The 25703-nt window shown below is 46.3% G+C and overlaps 2 protein-coding genes and 1 long non-coding RNA gene across 12 annotated transcripts in view; 2 read left to right on the plus strand and 1 right to left on the minus strand.

Annotated features, from left to right (window-relative positions):
* The window catches only part of LSG1 (large 60S subunit nuclear export GTPase 1), a 33311-nt gene extending 15822 nt beyond the window's left edge, over nucleotides 1–17489 (plus strand). Inside the window, exons 8-16 of one of the 5 annotated variants that reach the window (XR_013445941.1) lie at nucleotides 934–1356; nucleotides 4321–4422; nucleotides 4568–4711; nucleotides 6993–7116; nucleotides 10192–10271; nucleotides 11667–11840; nucleotides 12364–12814; nucleotides 15026–15628; nucleotides 16094–17486. Coding sequence is in view for 1 of the 5 variants with exons in the window: in XM_036114399.2 (XP_035970292.2) it covers nucleotides 934–1356; nucleotides 4321–4422; nucleotides 4568–4711; nucleotides 6993–7116; nucleotides 10192–10271; nucleotides 11667–11840; nucleotides 12364–12543 (1227 nt within the window). In the remaining 4 variants the exon portion in view is untranslated. Of the gene's footprint in view, nucleotides 1–933; nucleotides 1357–4320; nucleotides 4423–4567; nucleotides 4712–6992; nucleotides 7117–10191; nucleotides 10272–11666; nucleotides 11841–12363; nucleotides 14448–15025 lie in introns of those variants that run through there. The other 4 variants (XR_013445942.1, XR_013445940.1, XR_013445943.1 and 1 more) reach the window with 4 other exon arrangements.
* Nucleotides 11146–24718, minus strand: LOC118549801 (uncharacterized). Its single transcript, XR_004924247.2, has 2 exons — nucleotides 24139–24718; nucleotides 11146–11738 (listed from the first exon to the last, which is right to left on the minus strand). It is a non-coding gene; the product is annotated as an uncharacterized LOC118549801 (long non-coding RNA).
* TMEM44 (transmembrane protein 44) overlaps nucleotides 23875–25703 on the plus strand; it is a 36221-nt gene continuing 34392 nt past the window's right edge. For all 6 annotated transcript variants that reach the window (XR_013445944.1, XR_013445945.1, XM_036114400.2 and 3 more), the window contains exon 1: nucleotides 23875–24227. Coding sequence is in view for 4 of the 6 variants with exons in the window: in XM_036114400.2 (XP_035970293.2) it covers nucleotides 24079–24227 (149 nt within the window). In the remaining 2 variants the exon portion in view is untranslated. The remainder of the gene's footprint in view (nucleotides 24228–25703) is intronic.

Genomic DNA, 25703 nt, shown 5'->3' on the forward strand with positions numbered 1-25703 from the left:
ACCTGCCAGGTTTGATCATGAAATCATGTCTATCTTCCCTGACATTTTCTTTATATCTCTACTTTCCTAAAATTTAGGTTACTTGTTTAACTGAGTTCATTGTGTCCTATTCTGTGACGGTTACTCATTCTAACACTAGGTAATTTAGAAATGATACAAGGTTTGCATCACTTCTAAATCCAAACCCACTCACTCTTGTTAATTCAAATTAGTAATACTGTAAATTGTCTTATTTTTGCTTTATCATCAGTAGGAATTCAGAAGAATTAACACATCCTTGAAGAGTAAATGATCTTTATCTTTTTCTTTGCATATGTGAATAATTTTCACATGTGGAGTTGTTTTGTTGCTTCTGCATTTCATCCAGAGGGGAGCTATGCTCCACAGTGCTCTGATTTATTAAAGGCAATTATAAAGGAATAGCAGTTTCCTTAAACATGCAAATCACGGTCTTTAAAAATGCAAATGTGAAAAGAAATTCAAATTATAAACCATGCCCTTCTTGCTTTGTGCAAAGAAGAGAATGTTAAATATTTTATCGTTAATGAGAAATGCTTTGTTCTCCAGCCTAGTGCAAAATAATGTACTGCCAAAGAATTCAGCTTGACATGGGCTTTTTTAAATGCTTGCTTTTTTTTAAAGATGTATCTGTTACAAACGTAATGCATATTTTGTACAGGGTCCAAATAATACAGAAATGTCTAAAGTGAGGTCCGCTGCTCCTCTCATCCCCAGAGGGCACCACTGTTGATAGTTTGTTGTGTCCTTTCACTGAAAGGCTTACCTTCTCTCCCTGTTTTCACTTTTTCTGGTCTTCGTCACTTGTCTTGTCCTCTGTTCATCTGTGGCAGCCAACTCTGAGTACATTCACTAGAGTGGAAGGTGCCGTTGTTGTACACTTCTGAGCTTTTGTGGTTTCTGTCCTCTCTTCAGGAACAGGCGAACGGGGGTGCTGGAGAAGCCAACACAGCCAAGTCTGAAAAGTCCAGTTGTGAGGAGGCTGCGGTCCCACACAGTGAGCCCGGACATCTCCCAGACTGCGGTTCCCTCGCACTTAGTGACCTTGCCCCTAGCGATGAGGACTCCAGTGAGTACGAGGACTGTCCGGAGGAGGAGGAGGAGGAGGAGGTGTGGCAGACATGCTCGGAAGAGGACAACAACCCTGATGAAGAGGCCTGTGTCCAGGACTGGCAGAGAAGCTGCACTGCGGATTCTGAGGCTCAGGGTAGGAAACCCCTGCAGAAGGAGTGCACACACAATTTTAGCCACCTGGTATCAAGGCAGGAGTTGTTGGAGATCTTTAAGCAGCTGCACAATGGGAAGAAGGTGAAAGACGGACAACTCACGGTTGGACTGGTAAGATGAAATAGGTCCTAAGATTGTTACCACATGGGTACCTTTTTTTTTTTTTTTTTTTTTTTAAGATTTATTTATTTGAGGGACGCCTGGGTGGCTCAGTCGGTTAAACATCTGCCTTCAGCTCAGGTCATGATCCCAGGGTCTTGGGATTGAGACCCACATTGGGTTCCTTGCTCATCGGGGAGCCTGCTTCTCCCTCTCCCTCTGCCGGCAGCTCCCCTGCTTGTGCTGTCTCTCCCCCACCCCCAACAAATAAATAAATAAAATCTTTAAAAAAAAGATTTTTTTATTGGAGAGAGAGAGAGCACAAGCCAGGGTGTGGGGGGCAGAGGGAGAGAGAATCCCAAGCAGACTGCACTGAGCATGGAGCCCAGTGCAGGGCTCGATCTCAAGACCCTGAAATCATGACCTGAGCCGAAACCAGGAGTCGGACGCCCAACAACTGCACCACCCCGGCGCCCTACCACATGGGTACCTTTATTTTTTTTTTCTTTTCTTTTTTTTTTAAAGATTTTATTTATTTATCTGACAGAGTGACAGCGAGAGCAGGAACACAAGCAGGGGGAGTGGGAGAGGGAGAAGCAGGCTTCCCGCCGAGCAGGGAGCCCGATGTGGGACCCGATCCCAGGACCCTGGGATCATGACCTGAGCCGAAGGCAGACGCTTAACGACTGAGCCACCCAGGCGCCCGGTACCTTTATTTCTAATCCATTCGTAGTTACACTGGCACCCAAGGGACCAGCCAAGCTTCTGGCATCATAGGGAACGTTATTGCCCTCTTGTTTCCCACTGGCCTTGTGGGGGTAGGTGAAGCCCAACTCAAAAGAGTGAACTCTCTAAAGGCTTATATTGGTTACACCCCTATTCATATTAATTATCTTCTCCTATCTTCCAATTCAGCCCTACTGGTCCTGTGACTTACCGAGAGGTAGCAGAATGAGAGCGCCTTTAAGGGTGTCTTCACACTTCCAGTTCAATAATCTTACCTTCTTCTATAGGCTTTTGGTGTCATGTGATCCTTGCCAACTTGTACTGTAAATAGTCCAGATGCATTTTAGGGTGAATCCCAACATCTTTGGGCCAAGCAAAACATGACTGGTGCTTTAGTTGCAGAAAAACAAGGGAAAGGAGATCACATCCCTAGCTACATATATGCTAATTCTAGAGGTGGCTGTGAGAAGTGCTCAGACCTCAGAGACATACAGCACAGCTCCAGAGGCCCCATCTTGAGCTAAGGAAATGTAAGAGATTAGAGAAGGTATTTTAAAGGTCTCTCACCCAGGAGAACAAAACTGTGAGGGAAAGTAGATCATGGCAGGTTTAAAATATTCTAGCTCTTAAGTTACATGCCAAGTATAGCCAATCCTAATTGTTTTGAAGCGCTCCCCCGCCCCAAGCCTACTTACAATGATTGTAGCAGATCAACATTTCACTTCAGAGCACTAATTAAAGGAGTTGCCCCTGGAGCCAGGCAGACCTAGTATACCCCCCAGTGCTACAGTGGGATGGATTCACTCGCTGTGAACCTTGGAGAACTTATGTCATTTCTCTCAGCTTCACAGCTTTAGCTTCTTTTCTTTATATGATTGCTAAAAATCCATTTCCTACATGCTGCCAGAAAGTCCAGCTTCCCTAAAAGCTAGTTTCTTTCTCACATTTATGGAAATGTGAAACACCTCTCCACTTCCTGAACGTTTTACTCTAGAAATCCTGAGAATAGGTTAATTTACTCATTCTATGAACATTCATTGATCACGTGCCACAGGCCAGGCGTCCTGCTGGTCCGTAGCAGTGTATCAGGGGACCAGACAGACACAGTCCCCACCCTCCCAGCGCTTGGTGTTCCGGGTGTCGTGAGTGCAAGAGGACATCCAGCGGCCTGTGGGAGTGTATAGTGAGGGAGCCTGATCTGCAGAAGGTGGGGGAGATGACAGCAACAAAAGTGCCCTCCCCCCAACAAATGACATCTAAACAAATAGTAATATGTCATGTAATCAAGATATAAATAAACACAAAACATGAGGAGAATATTGAGAATAATGAGCAGTTATCTGCAATCTTTATGTAAGAGGTTGCACCTTAAAGTATAATGTGAGTTTTTGACAAAGTGACAGTAAAAGGGCCTTCCAGGCAAACAGAAGGTAAATGTTTAAGCAAAGCCCCAGGAATGGAAATATGTTCATGGAATAGCAGATAACAGTATGGCTAAGTGTGGAGAGGAGTGAGAGCGAAGACTGAAACAGTAGATGTTGTATGTTATGAGGCCTGGAATAGAGGTGGAAGGTTTGGGGTTTTATGTTCGATGGAATCGGTATTTATAATCTTCCAGTCACACTGATAGAGGATTCTTAGAAGTAAGAGGGAATTGGATTTAGAGGCATAGGGGCAAGCCTGAGAAAAAGCCTTGAGCAAGGCTGCCATGATTTGAGCACTTATTTGAGAACCTTTATATGATCCTGCTAAGAGTAATTGAAGAGCTTTAGTGGCTTACTAACCCATATCAAGTAAATGTGCCACTTAAAATTTTTAACCAACAAGACAGAAGCTTCCTAACAGGTTATTAAAAATTAAAGATTAATTGCATGTGGTGATGATTAAAAATGTCTATCTGATGCTCGACTTCACCCACAGTGTGAAAAATACAGCGGAAACAGTGAAATGCCTGTAAGATGGGACATTGTGGGGAGAGCTGGGAACAGGGGGCTGAGGTTTACTGTAACATCTGCTGTTACAGCAAGACCTATACAAATAAAATGTACTTAGCTTGACTGTTCATCACTGGAAACATGTCTGAATAAATACACCCATACCACAGGGGAGAAAATTGTCAACAAACAGCATCTATTTCAAATAATCTTTTGAAGCCACCAAACACTTATGCCCCTGTTGCACTATGTTTGTATTATCTTTGGGTTCGACAGATAGTGTTTGACTCTTCAGTAACTTAGGTGTCTCTCGCAGGTAGGCTACCCGAATGTTGGTAAGAGTTCCACAATCAACACCATCATGGGCGACAAGAGAGTGTCTGTGTCTGCCACACCTGGCCGCACCAAGCATTTCCAGGTATTTCTGCACCATCAGCTTCTGGATTTCCTTCTCAGCCAGGTCCTCCCTCTGGGTGTTTCTGTGACGTTCTTTGCCACTTGTGTGCTGGTCTTGTCCCTTCCTCTGCCGTGTGCCCAACATAAACTTCTCACTTGTCTTTCAGACCCTCTATGTGGAACCTGGCCTCTGCTTATGTGACTGCCCCGGCTTGGTCATGCCATCCTTCGTCTCTACCAAGGCAGAGATGATTTGCAATGGAATCCTCCCAATTGACCAAATGAGAGACCACGTCCCCCCTGTGTCACTAATATCCTTCCTGCTTTGCAAAAATTGGCTATTGTGTGTATATTAGGGCTTCAGGTTTGTTTGGGACATTGCTTTACATTGGATGTATTCACGCCTGCTATTGAATGGAAAAACCTGAAATACTGACTAGTGATCTGCCCGTTTGTGCAGTGAGGTAGCATCAGGACTGCGGGAGTGGAACCTCCTGTCCTGATGGTGGCAGTGTCCCTGGTATCAGTGGGAGAGCACAGGCTTTGGATCGCGGCCCCCAGTTGAGTCCTGACACTGGTGTTTTGACTCTGTGTGTGACCTTGGTAAGCTTGCTTAGCCTTCCAGAAACATCCCTTTTCTGAAAAATTCCAAAAAGCTACTTCACAGTTGATGGTGAGAATTTAATCGTTAATGCCAACATTTATTGCGTGCTTACTGTGTGCTTCGCACAACACTTACCAAGTAATCTCATTTAATTCTTAAAGCAACCCTTGACATGGGTACTGCTATTCAATTTTTTCAAGCTTGAGGAAAGTCAGGCACAGAGAAGTTAAATAATTTGCCAAGATCTAACAGCTAGTAGGTAGCTAATTAGGAACTCTGCCACCTTCCAGCATAATGAGTTACCTTATGTGAAGCATCTAGAATAGCGTCTGATGTGAAAAAAGTACTCAAAGATAGATCTGTTAAGAACAAAGTGTCTTTTTTTTTTTTTTTTGAAGATTTTATTTATTTATTTCAAAAGAGAGAGACACAGCAAGAGAGGGAACACAAGCAGGGGGAGTGGGAGAGGGAGAAGCAGGCTTCCCGCCGAGCAGGGAGCCGGATGCGGGGCTTGATCCCAGGACCCTGGGATCATGACCTGAGCCGAAGGTAGACGCTTAACGACTGAGCCACCCAGGCGCCCCAAGAACCAAGTGTCTTTAAGATTTTACCCTCCTTACAAGCCAATGAATTAGTCTGTTACTGTCCCGTGGGTACTGGTGGAAGACAGGAGACTCCATGAGACTGGCATACTGATTTTGTTAGTTTATAAGTACGCTAAACTACAGTTCTTGACAAGATCCTTGCCACAGCTTTTCATGCACCCCAATTTAATTTCTCTTTCTGTAAGACATAATGAGGAAGAATTCATTTACCAGGATAGGTAAAATATAGTGTATCGCTAAAATAGAATAGTATACAGTAGTTAAAAATACTGCAGTAAGGGGTGCCTGGGTGGCTCAGATGGTTAAGCATCTGCCTTCGGCTCAGGTCATGATCCCAGGGTTCTGGGATCAAGCCCCACATTGAGCTCCTGCGGTCTGCTCGCTATATCCTGAAGGACTACGTCAGTTAGAAGCGGGGAGCCTGCTTCTCCCTCTCCCTCTGCCTCTCCCCCTGCTCATGCTCTCTCTCTTTCTTTCTCTACCTCTGTGTCTCGAATAAATAAAATCTTAAAAAAAAAAAACAAAAAACACTGCACTAAATGTACCTGTAGTGACTTGGGTAAATCTCACAACATTACATATACGGTATGACACCATTTCTGTAAAAAGTGTCATCTCGCAGAACCGTACTTTGTTTTAATAGATACTCATGAATGTGAAAGTCTGCAAAGTGGCCTGGCGGCTATACCACAAACTCCACTTACCTCCAGGTGGCAGGAGGGGCTGGTACAGTGTTCCAAAGGTTTCCATTTTCAGTGCATTTTTTTAATAGATGACATTGTTACTACCTCCTGATAGTTGGGAACACAGATGTCACGTTACTGAATGCTTCTCTGTATATTTTCAACTTCTCTGTGAATTAGTAATCAGGTGTGTACTGAGCATTTATTACAAGCCAGGTTAGGTTGGGTTCTGTGGAGGCTAGAGGCATGAATCAGCCGTGGATCCCGCCCTTGTCGGATTCACTCTGGAGGGCAGATGGGGCATGTGCATGAATAACTGGTACAAGGTAGCATGGTGTTTAAAGAGAAAAAAGAGTATTCAAAAATTAATGAATAACTACCCTTTTTTTCTGGAGAGGTGAAAAAGCTTCTGTCTTAGAAGTGCTGAATTAGGGGCACCTTTGTGGCTCAGTCGTTAAGCGTCTGCCTTCAGCTCAGGTCATAGTCCCAGGGACCTGGGATTGAGCCCCGCATCGGGCTCCCTGCTCAGCGGGAAGCCTGCTTCTCCCTCTCCCACTCCCTCTGCTTGTGTTTCCTCTCTCGCTGTGTCTCTGTCAAATAAAATCTTTTAAAAAAAAAAGTGCTGAATTAGGAAGCATGTGTCAGAAGCTGTGGTGGGGCGGGGGTAAGTTCAAGGGAATGGATTCCTTGACAAGCTTATGTTTGCCAGAATATTCCGAGACATGTCTTAGAAGCTACCTATGGCATTAATATCATAAAGCCTAGAGAGGATGAAGATCCCCATCGACTTCCAACATCAGAAGAACTGTTGACGGCTTATGGATGTGAGTTGTGATTTATTTTATTTTATTTTATTTTTTTTTTTTTTAAGATTTTATTTATTGAGAGAGAGAGAATGAGACAGAGAGAGCACATGAGAGGGGGGAGGGTCAGAGGGAGAAGCAGACTCCCTGCTGAGCAGGGAGCCCGATGCGGGACTCGATCCAGGGACTCCAGGATCATGACCTGAGCCGAAGGCAGTCGCTCAACCAACTGAGCCACCCAGGCGCCCGAGTTGTGATTTATTTTAAAACATGAACAAAAAAAGTAACAACATAGTTAATGAGAGAACTACTCCTGCAAAGATACAAATTCACATTTTTCCTTAGCATTTGTCATGTCATCTTCCAGCGTTGACACTTTTGTTGTCTCTGTGGGCCTTGCCCACAAGCTGTTCTGGTGGTGGGTTCAGAGTGCAACAGTGAGGGAGAGCTGACTGCTGCCTGAGTAGTTAGTGTGTGTTAAGCGCTTTCTAGAGTTAGAGAAGGAGATGATTTGAGTCCCTGGCCTCTTCCGGTCTGCCCTTTGTGGACCTTCACGGTTGCAATCAGTCCCGTTCCGGGGGCACATGTCTTCCCATGCTCTCCTGGTCTCGGGCCCCTCCCTGTCGGAGGCCTACATGCGGACCGGGTTGAAAGCTCCCACAGGGCGCACAGGGCGAGCCGCTGTCACGTGCTTGGAAGACAAGGCCCTTAGGGCATTCACTGTTTCGTTGGTACTCAGGTGTAGATACGGATTCTGACTGAGGCCGTGTTGGCTTTTTCTGGAGTCTTCTCCCTTCTCTCCTGTTTGTTGGGAAGAAAATGAATATGCTGTCATAGCAGGATAGGAGAGTTGTGAGGGCAGCATGGGAAAGGAAAGCCTTCAGAGATTGGGACAGAGTGGAGCATGGTCAGGATGGGAACACAAAACAGCCTTCCTCGCCTTCCATCAGTCCCTTGGAAACCTTGTTTGACATTAAAATGAGTCCACCGCTCTCCCACCTCTGTGTCTTACCCCAGTTCTATGTGGGAGCTATCTGCCTATCATTCTTCAACTGATTGTGATTTATTTACCTTAAATACAAACTTTAAAGGTGGTCTGGAGGAACCTACGTCTACCTAAAGAAATAACAATGTTAGAAACATTTCCATACATCTATGGCATGCCTTTAAAGGAACTGCCACCAACAGGGAAAGAGTTCAGGTTATTGAGTGATTTGATACGAAGAGAAAAAACTTGTATTTTTCTCACAGAGAAAGGTGATTTGATATGAAACACACTTAAACCAGCACTTGAACTTAGTTTAGTTGGGAGACTTTAAAGAGGATAAATACTAAGCAGTTTTGATGAGACTGGTGTAGTCACAAAATCACAGAACTAGGAAAGACCTTAAAAATCATGCCACCTTTCACCTCACGCCACCTTTCACCTCCTTTTTTTTAAGACAATCTGAAATCAGAGCATGAAATGACTTATCCACGGTGGTGTCTGGTCAGTGGTGTAGCCTGGATGAGAACCCATTTCATAATCCAGACATCTCTCTGGTGCCAGAGCCTGAAAGATGGGGAAGGTGGACTTCCACCAGACTTCCCATTTAGTTTGACTTCCAGATAAGATAAAATGAAAAGTAATTGAGTTTGAGTTTTTTAAGATTTGTCATCTAAATCTGATAAAATCAGAATAAAAATGGATGACCACATATGTACAGTTTCTAGGATCATCTGCAGGTCTGTAAAGAATAGTTTCTGACAGTTCATTTTAAAAGATGTTGCTAAATAACTTAATTTGCATATCTTTAAATACTAGTGAAATGGGACATCTGTCCATACGTTAGCGATTTCTGTTTCTTCTGGGAATCACCATTTTCTATGCATCTTTTGTTGTCTTAATGATTTGTAGGAGTCCTTTGTGGTTTCTTTAACCCTGTAGACACTACCAATTTTAATAGCCTTTTTTTTTTTTTTTTTTTCCTTTTTGGCTTGATGAGGTTTGGTGTTTTACTTGGGGAGGGCCTTCCCTATCTCAGAAGGACAAAATTGTTTCCCTCTAATATCTTTTTTTTTTTAATCTTTAGATTTTTAATCTGCCTAAATGTGTTTTTGTGTATTATGTGAACTAGGGTTCTCACCATTTCCTTCTAAACATGACAGAGCCTACTACACAGCTACTAGGTGAGGAAGCTGAGTTTTGAACCCACCTGTCTGCCAAAGCCCATATTCTTAACCACTGTGCTCTGCTACTCCCTCTAACTGAGTCAGTATTAGAGGGGTCTGTATAGTATATTGGAGAAACTGGAAAAAGCATAGATACATCACTAAACAAAAAGAGTCTTACCGTATTGCTTTTGGTTTTGCTAATAATAGTGACAACATAGCATTCTACAGGTAGCCTCCGTGATTAAATGTTTTTAAAATCAAGAGATGAAAGAAATAACAGGAGTAGAGAGAAATTGAACATTACGCTTGGTGCTAGGATATCAGAACAATATCGTCTGTTTACCTGGATTCTCAGATGTCTTTATGGTGCTAACCAGATTATCTTCTACCATGATAGTTGCTTTTTTAAAGCTAGCAAGTCAGGGGCATCTGGGTGGCTCAGATGGTTAAGTGTCTGCCTTCAGCTCAGGTCGTGATCTCCAGGTCCTGGGAGCGAGCCCCATGTTGGACTCCCGGCTCAGCAGGGAGTCTGCTTCTCCCTCTGCCTCTCCCTTCTGCTCGTGCTCTCCCCCCACCCTCGAATGAATGAATAAAATCTTTTTAAAAAATTTTTTAAAAACTAGCAATTCAGGGCGCCTGGGTGGCTCAGTTGGTTAAGCAACTGCCTTCGGCTCAGGTCATGATCCTGGAGTCCTGGGATCGAGTCCCACGTCGGGCTCCCTGCTCAGCAGGGTGTCTGCTTCTCCCTCTGACCCTCTTCCCTCTCGTGCTCTCTGTCTCTCATTCTCTCTCTCTCAAATAAATAAATAAAATCTTAATAAAAAAAAAAAAAAACTAGCAATTCAGCATGCATAGTTAGACTAAACTTCCGTCACGTCGGTTGTCTTTGTTGTGACGTTCTGGCTTCTAACTTGGGTTTTGCACCATTATTTCTCCTCACAGACATGCGAGGATTCATGACTGCGCATGGGCAGCCAGACCAGCCGCGGTCTGCTCGCTATATCCTGAAAGACTACGTCAGCGTAAGTGAGCCCGGCTCCTTGTTGCTCTGGAGTAAACAGGCCTTCGTCCTCATGGTGTGCTTTTAGATGCTGGCAACCCGTTGAGTTAGAAAGGAGATACTTCCTCACTGAGGTGGTGGTGTCATTGGGGAGAGGCAGCGTTGGCAAGGTTTGAACGGCTCTTCTGGGGGAGGGGACCCGCCGCCTTGGCCGGGCATTCTTGATCCAGGGGAGCTAGCATCGTCTGAACCCTACATGTAACCAACAGCGTAATGTGAGGGAGAGGGCTCTACGCATGTCCTCAGTGAAAGTGAGAAAATATGTGCCTCTGGTTTTTCCATCTCCCGAAGCCCTTGCTGGTTCCTGTGACAGCTATGTCCCCGCCCTCCCTGCAGCGTAGCTGGTCATCTGCCCTTCTCCCTGCGCTTCCCCTCGTGACAACAGCACTCCCAGCGAGCCCAGCTGAGGGCAGTGCAAAATGTTCTCCGTGTTGTCACCTCGTTAAAAATACACAAGTCTGTGAGGTTGTTATTCTCATATTACAAATGAACACGTGCTAAGTTTGGGGTTTTCCTTATCAGTAAAATAGGAATTAATAGTACCTATCTCATGAGATTATTATGGGAAATAAATGAGAAAAATCTATGTATGTGGAGACACACACACCACTAAGCTCAGTGCCTGGTGCATAATTAACCCCCAATGGTTGTTATGTATTAAGCTTAATCCTTTTCACAAACAAGCATTCCGGGTCTCCAGTAATAACTGGTTATGAGGATTCGGCTTTGTTCCCCCTCCTCAGTGCCACATCAGGAGAGCTCTGGGAAGCACAGGAGTCAAATTGGGCAGCATACTCTCTTGCCTTCAGTTCAGGAAGAAAGAAGTTAATGGAATATTTGTATGGATAAATTATTTATTCATTTACCACTTGTAAAACCATGGAAGATGAGAGGATGAGTTAAAACCAACCACAGTTTATAGAGCGCTTACAGCAGGAAGCAGAAAATTTGCGCCCAGCGAGCAACCACGGCCAGCCCAACATCCCCATAGTATCATCCCGCTGTCTAGTTGTGTCCTGGTTTTTGTTGTGGAAAATATTTACCCTAAGTACAGTCATGTCAGTGTACTGAAGGACACTTTAGTAGAAATGCAAACAAGGTGAAAAGCACAGAGGAGAAAGATTTCCTTCTGGTGTGGGGGCCGTGGGCCGGCGAGGCCTCCCGAACATGTTAAGGAGCACAGTCGGTGTCTTCGTTAGGGCTCTCCGGTTGTAGGTGACAGAACTCTGCTCAGCTCACATCAGAAAGCAGGAAGCTTGTCAGGGTGCCTGGCGGAGAGGTCTTGTCGGAGGACTTTGTCCTCTGGGATAACAAAGGTGGCACCTGTGATGTGCTGTTATGCTTCTTGTCTTCGTAGGGTAAACTTCTGTACTGTCATCCTCCTCCTGGAAGAGACCCTGCGACCTTTCAGCAGCAACACCAGCGACTCCTAGAGAGCAAAACAAATGGTGGCGAACTGAAAATACATCCAGGCAGAAATAAAAAAGCAACACAGATTGAAAATATAGTTGATAAAACTTTTTTCCATCAAGTAAGTTTTAAAGTTTTTCTTTACCCTCTGATCCAACACATTTTATATAGCAGTTTTGTTGAAATACCCCTTCACATAGCATAAAATTCACCCTTTTAAAGTGCAGTTCAATAATTTGTAGTATATTCAGAGTTGTGCAACTATCACCATAATTTTAGAACATTTTTTCACTCTAGAAAGAAACATTGTAGCCATTAGCAGTGACTCACTATTCCCCTCTTCCCCCCAACCCCCGCCAACCACTCGTCTACTTTGTCCTGGATAGATTGGCCTGTCCTGGACGTTTCATATAAATAGAATCGCCCACTCTGTGGCCTTTGGTGACTGGCTTCTTTAACTTGGCATCGTGACTTCAAGGTTCATCCATGTATTATCCGTACTTTTTTTTATTGCCAAATAATATTCCATTGAATGGATAGACCACATTTTGTTTATTTATCAGTAGGTGGAATTTAGTTGTTCTTGGAGTTCTCCATAAATAATTCTGTGCTCACATCTCAAATAATGCTATCTTACTTCCTAGGAAAATGTGAGAGCTTTGACCAAAGGAGTCCAGGCTGTGATGGGCTACAAGCCTGGGAGTGGCATGGTGACCGCAGCTACTGTGAGCGCTGAGAGCAGGGCTGGGAAGGCCTGGAAAAAACATGGCAACAGAAATAAAAAAGAGAAAAGTCGTCGACTGTATAAGCACCTGGATACATGAACTTGGGCTGCAACAGAAATGGCATCTGCACTGTGCATCTGGAATAGAACAGGAGCTGCTCTGGCCTGTGATTGCATAGAATGGACGCTGCTCTCGTGGCACGCAGCCACACCAAACACCAGTATCCAGACAGGGGGGCTCCTTGGAGCAGCGACTGTAACACAGTCATCTTGGAGCCCCAGAAACCTCGTCCTGTAGAAGGCTGAACCTAAGATGAGGGAACAAATGGTTGTATGTGTGTGTGAACAAATACGCAGATGCATACTAATTTGTAAGTTGGAGTTTGGTTTTTTTTTTTTTTTAAAGATACTAAAATTAAATTGCCACTGACAGATGTTTTACTGGTTTATGTAGATACATTGCCATTTGGACATTTCACGTTCTTTAAACAGTTTGAATTTGCCAAGACATGACTGGGATTTTAGATGGCTTCTTTAGAGAACATTAGTTAGGTTAATGACTCTCAACCTCACACATACCCACTACACCCCTGCTATGGCAGAAGGCATATCAGATCTTGGAATGGGGGACTGGCGTTTGTAGTTTTCAAAAGCTTCTGGAGAGCACAGCCTTCTTGGAAAATCACCATCAACATGAGCCGCTATTACAGAAGGAAGCATTCGGTCTTCTGTAGCTAACTACGGGATGAGAAAATGGGGAGATAATCAGCTAGTTTTTGTTTTAGGCATAGGGATCCCTGATCTCCTTGGTACTTACAACCATCAAGAATGACAAAGGCAGTTTACCTTTTATAGCGCCATTGTTTGTAATAAATACACAATGGCTATTTTAGCCTCTCACTTTACTTTTGTCTCCCTTTTTCTGTGAGCCTCATTATTCCCTTAACTCAGTTCCTTACCTTGTTTTGTGTGATAGATATTTTTGGAAATCTAATGGAAGTTATGGATGCTTTCTCCAGAAAAATGCACATTCCCATAAGAAACACAGACCCTCAAAGTTCATCTATGAATTCACAGTTAAGCCTTGCCCTATGTGGCCATGATAAATTTAAGATATATTTAAAAATGTTTTCCACCTGGAGAATAAAAAAAGTACACTTGTTCATTTAACAAACCCCACCTCCTGTGTGGCGGGAAAGGGCACTGGAAAATGGCCACAGCAGGAGTAGGGCCTGAAGCAGGAAGGACGTTAGCAAGAGCCGCCACATGGGGCCTTTGAGCGTGTGGGGAGGATTCTGGATGTTTTCTCAAAAGTACTGGATAAGCCAAGGAAGGGTTTATAAATAGGTAAGGGGTTAGTGTTCTAATTCTTTAAATACTGAGTGAAAGGTTACTCCAGACCAAGGCTGAGGCAAATTGAGAGGAGGCAAAGCTAAGGAGGTTCTAAAATGGTGTTGGTCCCATCTGCAACAATCTACTTCTAGTCATTCCCTTTTATCTGAGAAAAATGAGACAGTCTCAGTAAAAAAAAAAAGCTCATTGGTAGAGGAACAGCATTGGCATGTTAAAATATACTTTGTTCCATTTACTGAAGAACAGGCACAGTTGTGTGGGAGAAACTTCCATACTGAATGAAAAAAGCATGTACTGATTTAGAATAAGTTTTGCTTTAATGATAGTGTAATAGCTAAAACATGAGACTTTACAGAAAAAGTAGGTACATATGTTTCCATGCTCTTGATTATTTTTGTAACCGTTTTATTGAGATTCATATACCATGCAAAATCACCAATTTGAAGTATACAGTGCAATGGTTCTTAGTATATTCAGAGTTGTGTAACTGTCACGGTAATCAGTTCTACATTATTGTCACAAAAAGAGGCCCAGGACCCTTTAGCTATTGGCTCCCAATCCTCTCACCCCCCTAGCCCCAAGCAACCACTAATCTGCTTTATATATGGACTTGCCTCTTCTGTACATTCAAATAAATGGAATCATAAGCTGTGTGACCTGTGACTGGCTTTCACTTAGCCTGACGTCTTCAAGGTTCATGTATTCTAACATCTCTCCATACTTCATTGCTTTTTATTACCAAATAATACATTCCATCGAATGTATATACCACATTTTGTTTATTCCATTTATCAGTTAAAAGACTTGGGTTTCCAGGGGCACCTGGGTGGCTCAGTCAGTTAAACGTCTGACTTCAGCTCAGCTCAGCTCATGATCCTGGGGTCCTAGGGTCCTGCGATCCAGCTCCACCTCATGCTCCGCGCTCAGCAGGGAGTCTGCTTCTCCCTCTCTCTCTGCAGCTACCCCCACTTGTGCGCTCTCTTTCAAATAAAATCATTTAAAAAGACATCTAGGTTTCCACTTTCTATTATAAATAATGCTGCTCTGAACATTTGTGTGCAAGTTTTTGTGTGGACACAGGTTTTTTAATCAGGTATATATCTAGGAGTGGAACTGCAATATATTTAACCTTTTGAGCAGCTACCAGACTTTTTCAGAATGGCTGCACCATTTTACATTTCCCATCAACAGGTTCTAATTTCTTCATATCCTTTTTTTTTTTTTTTAAGATTTTATTTATTTGAGAGAGAGCACAAGTGGGAGCAGCAGAGGGAGAGGAAGAAGCAGGCTCCCCACTGAGCAAGGAGCCCGATGCGGGGCTCCATCCCAGGACCCTGGGATCATGACCTGAGCCGAAGGCAGACACTCAACGACTGAGCCACCCAGGCGCCCCCCATTTCTCCATATCCTTGTCAACACTTGTTACTATCTGTCTTTTTATGTCTTGGCCATCCCAGTGGGTACAAAGTGGTATCTCATGGTTTTGACTTGCATTCCCTTAACGACTAATGATGTTGATTGAGCATCTTCTCATGTGCTTACTGGCCACTTGCATATCATCTTTGGAAAATGTCAAGAGATCCTTTGCCTATTCTTTAATTGAGTTATCTTGTTACTGAGTTACAAAAGTCCTTTGTACATTGTATGTACAAGTCCCTTATCAGATCTGTCATTTGCAGATGTTTTCTGCCATTCAGTGGGGTGTCTTTTCATTTTCTTACAGTGTCCTTTGGAGCACAGTTTTAATTTTGATGAAGTCCAGATGTATCCATTTTTTCTTTGGTTGCTTGTGTTTTTGGTGTTAAATTTAAGAAACTATTCACAAATCCAAGGTTACTAAGATTTACCCCCTATGTTCTTACTAAGAGTTTTATAGTTTTAGCTCATAGATTTACGTCTGTGGTCCATTTTGAGTTACTGTATATGGTGTGAGGTAGTTGGACCAACTTCATTCTTTTACATATGGTATCCAGTAGTCCCAACACCATTTGTTGAAAAAACTAGTGTTTACCCATTGAATTGTTTTGGCCCCCTTGTCAAGAATTGAACATAAATGTGTGAGGGCTTATTTCTGGATGTATACCTTTGGTATTTAACTTTTGTGAGTGTGGAACAATTGTGAAGAGCATCTGACTCAATTTTCTAGCAAGTATTACTAGTAAGAGATGTCTTTGTGGATGCCCCACACCACTCCATATCCCTTAGCCCACTATGAGTTCCCCTGCAGCCCCAGTGGACAGTTCCTGTGCAAGTCTTTCCACCACCAAAGCCCTGTATTCCTTTCTCCTGCCCCACAGGAGCCTGCTCAGCCTGCACACAGGGCAATCTAGAAGGGCTGGGGATGTAACACCCCCAGAGCAACCGCCAACTGGTGAACGGGCTGGTTGGTAAGTGCCCCGGCTTCCCTATCACTCGGTGAGTACCTTGTACATGTGCCTCACTGCACCCTCAGAGGGATTGAGCCCCACTTGCCCACAGTGAACATCACCTCACTAACTCACCTGTGGCCTTTCTCCCTCCCCTCACTTTCTCCACTCCCTCACTTCTGCTTCATTGGATTGCCTCCCAAATAAACTAAGCCTAAGGGGTGCTGGGTGGCTCAGTCAGTTAAGCGTCCAACTCTTGATCTCAGCTCAAGTTGTGAGCTCAAGCCGCATGTTGGGCTCCACTTTAAGTCTGGAGCCTACTTAAGAAAATTAACTAAACCTAAGTCCTCTGCTTAGAGTCTGAAAAACCAAAACTAGGACACCCTGAAAGGGGGCTTTCTAGTTTCACCTTTGCTTCTGCCCAGAATGGGTGTCTGGTGAAGCATCCTTTCAATTTTTTTAGGTATCCTCACCCTTGTAGCAGTTAGTACTTTAGACTAAATAAATTCCAGTCATTAGCATTATCACTTTATTGTTTTGAATTTTTTCCCAGCATTTTATTACAAGAAATATACTGTCCTTTTAAAGTAGAACCTGGTACACATCTGTCATCTGTTTACTTTTTGGGAAACTAGAAGGAAGTTAAGGTTTTGGTCAGGATATCAATAGCAACATATGCTTTCTTCGTAGGTAAACTGGAAAATATGGCAGCAAGCCAGAAATCTGTTTAATGCCATCCCTCTAACGTCTTTGTGGAGAAGTGAGGAAAAATCATTCAAAATATCCACCCTTAACCATTTGTTGTCTGTCGTGTTCATCATACTATTGACCAGTTGAGGGTGAAGAGGGCCCTAGAGAAAGGAAAGATTTTGCTTTCAAAAGACTCTGATATGAAGGGAAAACAATTTTGAGCAATCTAAAAGTGAAAGGCATTATGTAAGTGACAAGTGCCCAGTACACAGTAGACTCTGAATACATCTTTTAAATGTTATATTGAAGTGTGATATGTATACAGAAAGCACACAATCTTAAGAGTATAGATAGCTGACTTTTCACAAACAACACATTGATGCAACCAGCACCTTGATTAAGACACAGAAGGGTCGGGGCACCTGGGTGGCTCAGTTGGTTAAGTGTCTGCCTTCGGCTCAGGTCTATGGTTCCAGGGTCCTGGGATCGAGCCCCACAAGCCTGTTTCTCCCTCTCCCACGCCCCCTGCTTGTGTTCCCTCTCTCGCTGTCTCTCTCTGTCAAATAAATAAAATCTTTAAAAAAAAGACACAGAAGGGTCAGCATTCCGTGCTTCCTTTCAGCCACAAACTGACCTTCCCAAGAGTAACCGCTATTCTGACCTTTTCACCAGCTTTTGTATGATACATACACAGTCTACATTGTGTACTCGTGTATCTGGCTTCTTTAATCCAACATTGTGAGATTCGTCCATAGTCTTACATATGATAAATAATAAATCGTCATTGCTCTAGGGTAGTTTATGGTTCTATTATTGATGGACATGTAGATGTTTTTGCAGGTTTGTTTTTTTTTTAATTTTTAATTAACTTTATTTTCTAGAACAGTGTTTGGCTCGCAGCAATATTAAGCAGTAAGTACAGAGTTCCCATATTCGCCAGTCCCCACATATGCACAGCCTCCCCCACCCTGAACACCCCGCACCACAGTGGTGCATCTGTTAACAGTGAACCTACACAGACACATCATTATTCTCCAAAGGGTTTTGATTTTTAAAAGTTGTGCTGCTATAGATGTTGTAATATGGGGGTCATCAAATAGAACTTTCTGGCTACAGTGCAAATAAATGTTCTATAATCTGTGCTATCCTATAGGTAACTACAGCCAGATGTGACTATTAGGCACTTAAACTGTGACTAGTAACAACTTCAGAAGTTAATTGATAACAGTAATGACTTTTAACTCTTGCCTGACCCAACAATCAAAGGTTTCAGAATTTTTTCAGGAGAGTGGGGGAAGAAAGGGGTGGGTTTCATATTTATAATTTGTACATCTTGGCTACTTCTAAAGTAGGTAACTAAGAGTTGCAAATATTCAAGTACTGAATTCTATTTAGTTGGCTCTTTAAAAGGTGAGTAACCGGGGCGCCTGGGTGGCTCAGTCGTCTGCCTTCGCCTCAGGTCATGATCCCAGAGTCCTGGGATCGAGCCCCACATCAGACTCCCTGCTCGGTGGGAAGCCTGCTTCTCCCTCTCCCACTCCCCCTGCTTGTGTTCCCTCTCTAGCTAGCTGTCTCTCTCTGTCAAATAAGTAAAATCTTTAGAAAAATAAATAAATTGATTAATTAATTAATTAATTAAAAGGTGAGTAACCTGGGGCCCCTGGCTGGCTCAGTCGGTAGAGCATGCGACTTGATTCTCAGTGCGTGAGTTTGAGCCCTACATTGGGGGTAGAGATTACTTAAAAATTTTCCTTAATGTAATGTTTCAACATCTATGAGTTCCATTAGCCCTTGCCTAGCTTCTGAGCATTGTGAAGTAAGTGACTTTCAGCAACAGGGTGTTATTAATGAAGAACTTGAGGGGGAACCAAAAGTAGAATTTTCACAAGACCAAACAGTGAGTTGATGATGGAGGTTAAAGAAGAACTGAGGACCCTGACAGTCCTACCACCTGCTTCTCTCATGACAGTCCAGCATGTCCACAGTGGGCCTGATTCAGATCTGGAAATGCCATTATTTCAAAATGCATCCTCTGAGAATTGATTTCTATATTGCTAGCAGGTAAATCCAACTGGCAGAGAGCCTTTTTTAATGTTGCTGTTTGAGTAGTAGCCACAAGCCCTTCCTCTAAATAAAACATCCGACAGGGACACTGGCAGGGGGCAGCACGTCCTCAGAAGGGAAGCGGCTGAGCTGCCGGCCTGTCCCCCCAAGGAGACTGGCACTTCCAGCCGCGCCGGCCGCCTGCTCCTGCAGGACAGTCCCGGCAGCCACAGCCCTTCCTTGTCCAGGACAAAGCCTGTGGGCTCAGTGCCCCTGCTAACAGGAAATGCCGCAGAGGGAGGACCTGTGTGACGGTCCTCTTGTTAGCTTTTCTTTTCGGCAAACTCTGGACCGTGGCCAAAGGAACATTAGCTTTAGCTTCTGGGTGGGGCAGCTGCCGGGCCTCCAGGAGCCTGGTGAAGGAACTGATTCACTTCCTGAGGGCCGACTGTGTGAAAGGCCCTGTGGAAGGTCCTGGCAGAATTTGGGAGAGGTCCTCACAGCAGGAAGGGCGTAGGCTCACCTATATAAGCCTGTGTTCCCGACCGGATGAAGTCCCGCTGCCCTGATGACTGGGTGGCGCGGCCCGCTCTCCTGCCCGTCTGCTCCCTTGCTGCAGGACCTCTCCTGCTGGGCTTCGGCTTTTGCTCGTGCCGCGCTAGTGCCAAAAGCAAGCTTACCCGCCCAAGCCCCGCTTGTGGGTTTCTTAAAAGCCCTTCCAACACACCCGCACACACGATGGTGGGGGCACCGAAGCATCGTAAACATGCTCTTACTACAGTACATATCACATCAGTCCAGGGCGCCTGCGTGGCTCAGTCGTTAAGCGTCTGCCTTCGGCTCAGGTCATGATCCCAGGGTCCTGGGATCGAGCCCCGCATCGGGCTCCCTGCTCGGCGGGAAGCCTGCTTCTCCCTCTCCTGTTGCTGCTTCCCCTACTTGTGCTCTCTCTCCCTTTCTCTTGCTCTGTCAAATAAAATCTTTAATAAATAAATATCAACTGACTGGGTGGTGCAGTCAGTTGAGCATACAACTCTTGGTTTCAGCTCAGGCATGATCTTGGGGTCCTGGGATTGAGCCCCGAACTGGGCTATGCACTCACTGGGGAGTCTGCTTGAGACTCTCCCTCTCTCTCTGCCCCTCCCACTCGTGTTTCTCTCTCTATATATATAAAATAGATAAATCTTTTTTTTTTAAATACATTCATGGGGCACCTGAGTGGCTCAGTCAGTTAAGCGTCTGCCTTCGGCTCAGGTCATGATCCCAGGGTCCTGGGATAGAGCCCCGCATCAGGCTCCCTGCTCAGCAGCAAGTCTGCTTCTCCCTCTGCCTGCCGCTCTGCCTATCTGTGCTCTCTCTCTCTGTCAAATAAATAAATAAAATCTTAAAAAAAAAAAATCCATTCGTTCAGTAACTATTTTCCTTATTACGTGCTAGGCACTGAGTCAGGTGCTGGGGATACAGATAGGAACTAGACAGCCCTGGCTGAAGATGCTCCCAGCCTGGCAGAAAGACAGCACTCATCCCGCTCTGAGGGGTGTGCTAGCTGAGGAGGAGTATAGGCCCAGGGGCTTGTGCCCCTCCAGGACCAGGACACAGAGCAGCCTGGGCAGGGAGGACTGCTTCAGGAGGCTCCAAAGCCCACATTCTTCCCATTGCATTTTCCTATGAGCCAACATGTCCAGGGACTGGCATGAGCTCCCCACAACCAGTCCGCCCCCACTGAGGGCCATCTCCACAAGCCCGCATTTCTCATAAGAATCTCACAGGAAGCTTGTGGGAAGGCAGTGTCATAGGCTAATGGCCCCCCAAAATACCAGGTCATAATCCCTGGAACCTTATATGGGAAACGAGTCCACAGATGTGATTCGGTTAAGGATCTTGAGATGGGGGGTGTAACGTGGATGATCTGAGCGGTCACAAATGCAATCTTTATAGGAAAGAGACAGGGAGATCGGACACAAGACGAGGCCAGCGTGAGCACGGAGGGAGAGACGGAGTTAAGTGATGAGGCCTCAAGCAAGAAGCACTGGCAGCCACCAGACGGGGGATGAAGCGAGACAATGAATGGATTCCCCTTCTAGAGTCCCCTTGATTGTGGTCCAGGGAACCTGCTTTCAGAACCGGGAGGGAATATATTTCTGCTATTTTAAGCCACTAAGTTTATGCTCATCTGTTAGAGCAGCCACAGGAAATGATGAATCGGTGCAGATTCCAAGCACACGTGCCCAGAGAGCTGGATTCAGCAGGGACGCTTTCTGACAGGCCAGCTGAGTGATCCCCACACCTCCGTCTATGCGCCACACCGCCCCCAGTGCTTTGGGAGGGGACTCAGGGCTTAACCCCTTAAATGAGGGTTGTTTTGTTTTTTTTTTAAGATTTTATTTGTTTATTTGAGATAGAGCGAGAGTGAGAGAGAGAGAGCACAAGCAGGGGGAAGCAGGCTTTCCACTGAGCAGGGAGTCCAATACTTGATCCCAGGACCCTGGGATCATGACCCGAGCGGAAAGCAGACGCTTAACCGAATGAGCCACCCAAGTGCCCCTTACATGAGGGGTTTTTTGTCTTCCACAAAATCTATAGTTGCATTTCAGGACTTCCACAAATTCCTTAAGATTATATGAACAACTGCGTGGGTGGGCACACATGTTCCTAATTTTTAGGGTTGAGGTTTTCTCCAAATTCTCAAAGAGTTCACTGGAAAGGCTGAGAACTAACCACTCTAAGGAAAAACTGCTGAGGTGTGTAAACCTGGTCCAGGGTGGGGTGGGGAGGAATGAAGCAATTCGTTCAACTGGGCCCAGCCTCCAAGGGCTTATACTGAGCCTGAGGGACAGGGAAGTCCTAATAAGAAGCAAATCAAATTAAATTCTGGCGTCTTCAAGCCTCAACAAAGCAGAGCATAAGGTAGCTGTGCCCTACGGGAACCTTGTGAGAGGACACAGGCAGGGTCTGTCCTCGTTTTAGCGACATAGTTCATGGAATGGATTCTCTTTTGGGAACAGTAGGTAGGCCATGTCACCAGAGGAACCCAGGATCCCAGCAATCACAGGTCGGTATCCACAGGTGTTCCCGAAGAACCCACAAAGAACCATCAGGCAGGGCCATCAGACTGTGGGTATTTGTTTATGTCTATGAGAAACCTGGCTACTATATTTTTTCCTTTTATTTATTTTTTTAAGTTTTTATGTATTTGAGAAAAAGTGAGAGAGATTTTTTCCTTTTAATTTAACCTTTTAATCTTGCCTTAGTTGGTGTTCATTTTACATCACTTTATCTTAATCATTTCCATATTTTAATTTTGGCCCCTTCTTTTGAATAACATATTTTCATTTTACTTTTGCTTGTTTGATGTCTCTCTCTCCTACTGGACCGTAAGCTCCATGAACGTAGAGACTTGTCTGTTTTTCTCAAAAACATGTCCTCAGAGGCGCCTGGGAGGCCAGTTAGTTAAGCACCTGCCTTCGGCACAGGTCATGATCTCAGGGTCCTGGGATGGAGCCTGGTGTCTGGCTCCCTGCTCAGGGGGAAGTCTGCTTCTCCCTCTGCCCCTCCCCACTCCCCCCCCCACCCCGCTCATGCCCTCTCTCACACTCTTTCTCTCTCAAATAAATAAAATAAAATCTTTTAAAACAACAACAAAAAAACCCCGTCCTCAGCTCCTAGCCTGAAAATGTCTGACAAATAGTGTTTCATTTCTCCTGTGAGTGGTCATAACTTTAAATATAAATGAATCTGTAAAATAATGTAGCCACTTTGGAAAACAGTCTGGCAGTTCCTCAAAACCTCAAACAGTTACCAGGAGCCCCAGCAATTCCACTCCTAGGGACATGCCCAAGAGAACTGAAAACGTCTGTCCACACAAAACCTTTTACACAAATGTTCACAGCAGCATTATTCATAAGAACCAAAACATGCAAACAACCCAAGTGTCCGCCAACTGATGAATGGATAAATAAAATGTGATATATCCACACAATGGAATATTATTCAGCCATAAAAAGAAAGGAAGTTCTGACACACTCTACAGCATGGATGAACCTTAAAAACACTATGCTGAGTGAAAGAAGTCACAAAAAGCTCACTTATTGGATGGGACTGCCTTTAGATAGAATTTCCAGAACAGGAATGCCTGGGTGGCTCAGTCGGTTAAGCATCTGTCTTCGGCTCAGGTCACCATCCCAGACTCCTGGGATCGAGCCCCGCATCGGGCTTCTTGCTCAGCCGGGAGCCTGCTTCTCCCTCTGCCTGCCCCTCCCCTGGCTTGTGTGCTCTCTCTCTCACAAATAAATAAATAAAATCTTTAAATAAATAAATAATAGAATTTCCAGAACAGACAAACCCGTAGAGACAGCAGATAGATTTGGGGTTGCCTAAGGCTGCCAGTGTGGAGGGGAAAGTAATTGCTAATGAGCACCGGCTTCCTGGCAAGTGAGGAAAATGTTGTTAAATTAGATAGTGGTGGTGGTTGCACGACTATGTGGATACACTAACAACCACTGAATTGTACTTGGGCGACTCCGTGGGGGGTGGGGGTGGGGGGGTCGCTGACGGCTTCCGACAATGGAGACGAGATGCGGGGATGGCGGGGGCGGGGGATGAGGGGGGTTGTGTCCTCCTGCCCGGCCTCCCACCGCACCCTTTCTTTTGTACCCTCAGAAGGCTCAGACCGCCCGCTCAGCCCCAGGATCCCCAGCACCCAAGGGCTGCGCCAGGCGCGAAGTAGGTGTATTGCTCGGTTCAGAAAATGGGGTGCTTAATAAGCGAAGTGCCTTGTACCGTACCCCCCGGTTCACGGGATTCGGCTCTGGCCGCCAGGTCGCGGGGTGGGGGACCGCAGGGGGTCCGGGAGCGGCGCCGCCGCGGCTGTCGGGGGGCGGGGGCCGCAGCCTTTGTGCGGAGGCCGCTGCCCGCTCCCGCCGCTGGGGGGCGGCCTCTGGCCCGCCAACCCCCGACAATAGCGCGCCGGGTGGGGAGACGCGCGGTGCCGGAAACTTTTCCCTCGCGCCGCCGCCGCTGCCAGCGCCCATCTCCCGGCCGCGGCCGTGCGCTCTGCCGGGGCCGCCGCCGCCGCGGGGGCACCGGGCCGGGGGAAGGGGGCGCGGGGCGGCAGCGCGGGCGGGCGGCGCCCGGGCCCCGCCACGCGGGAGGCTGGGGCCCGGGCCGGGCGGAGCCGGAGAGCCATGGGGGAGGCTGCCAGCCCCGCGCCCGCGCCCGCGCCCGCGCTCTGGGACTGGGACTACCTGGACCGCTGCTTCGCCCGCCACCGCGTCTGCATCTCCTTCGGCCTGTGGATCTGCGCCTCCTCCTGCTGGATCGCCGCCCACACGCTGTAATGGGGTCGGGACCGGGCGGCGCGGGGTGGGGGCCGGATCGGCCGCGGGGGGCGCGGGGCTAGCGGGGCGCGGGGCGCTAACCCCACACCCCCGCCGCCAACTCCCTCCTGGAAACCTGGGAGGAAGGGGGCAGAGAGGGAGGAGGCAGGAGGCAGCTCAGCTCCGCGATCGAAAGGAGCCTTCGGCTGCGGACTGAAGTCGGGACTTCTTTCCGGATTCCGCGCACGGGAGGCTGGCTGGGGGCCAGCAGGAGGAGGCCGGGTGGTGCAGTGCGTGGGGCCGGGGACGGCAGCCGCCAGTCCTGCCTGGGTTCTATTGTCAGCCCTTCCCCGCCGACTGGCGGTGTGAGCTGGGCAAGCTTAAAACCTCTGAGCCTCATTTTCCTCACCTAGATGGGGATGGTAACTCATGGGTCGGATGGCAGGATTAACTGAGTTAGTCCCTGTAAAGCTCTTAGTGTGTGCTCATTAAACATCCTTATTATTGTTCCCGCGCCACCACCAACATCTGGCAGAGGGCAAGGACCTAGGACAAGGCTCTCGGGGTTTCTGGCCTCCCTTTACCCAAGGCCCTCTGATCAGCCATGGGGACTGGCGATGATCCGACTCTGGCCACAGTGGTCACCGTCACTTGGGTCCTAAGCTGGCTGAAGCCTGGTTAAAGACGGCCTCCAGGTCTTCGGCCACCCTGTCCCAAGCTGGTGCAACGCAAGTATTCCCCGGCAGAGGAGAAAGGACCAGCAACCCGGGGGGGGCTGGCACCGGCTCATCGTAGGCACCCCGTGGACATTGCACTCCCTCGTGTGATATCGCTGCAGAGATTTGGCAGCCCCCGTACTCAGTCACTGGAATGCAAATAAAAAGACCCTTAGAACATTTACTGTGGGCCCAGTGTTATATTTATTAACTCATTTCATCCCTGCCACAGCCCCATGAGGGAGGGACTGTTACTACTCCCATGTACTAATGAGGAAGCTGGAGGTTCTGACAGGTTAACTAACTTGCCTGAGTGAATGGAAAGACCTGAACCCCCAGACCCTTATAGAAAGGGGCAGACTTGTGAGGATTAAACTGTCCAGCGGACACTAAGGAGGCACTCTACGTGCATTATTAGGCATTTCCTGACCTGGAAACTCGAGTTGGGAGAGGTTAGGTAAGTCCCCCGAGAATGCCCAGCTGGTCAGTCCGAGGGCAGAGGCTCTGCTTTTTCAGCCCACCTCAGGTCTGCACACCCATTGTTTTCAGGACATTGCCCTCCTTGAGCCCCTCCCCACCTTGTCTTCAGGGAATGTATGTCCTCTAAGCTGTGTGTGGCCTGGGGTAGGGTCAGCCCAGGATCCCCCTCCCCTGAGGGCTGGGGAGCAAAGCCTCCACATGCAAAGCCAGAGGGTCTGCCATGAACTCACCGAGTCACCATAGGCCTCACTTTTCTCGGCTCTCCAATGTGAAGGTTGAAATCAACTATTTCTAATC

Source organism: Halichoerus grypus, chromosome 1 (assembly GCF_964656455.1).
Source record: "Halichoerus grypus chromosome 1, mHalGry1.hap1.1, whole genome shotgun sequence".
NCBI lineage: Eukaryota > Metazoa > Chordata > Mammalia > Carnivora > Phocidae > Halichoerus > Halichoerus grypus.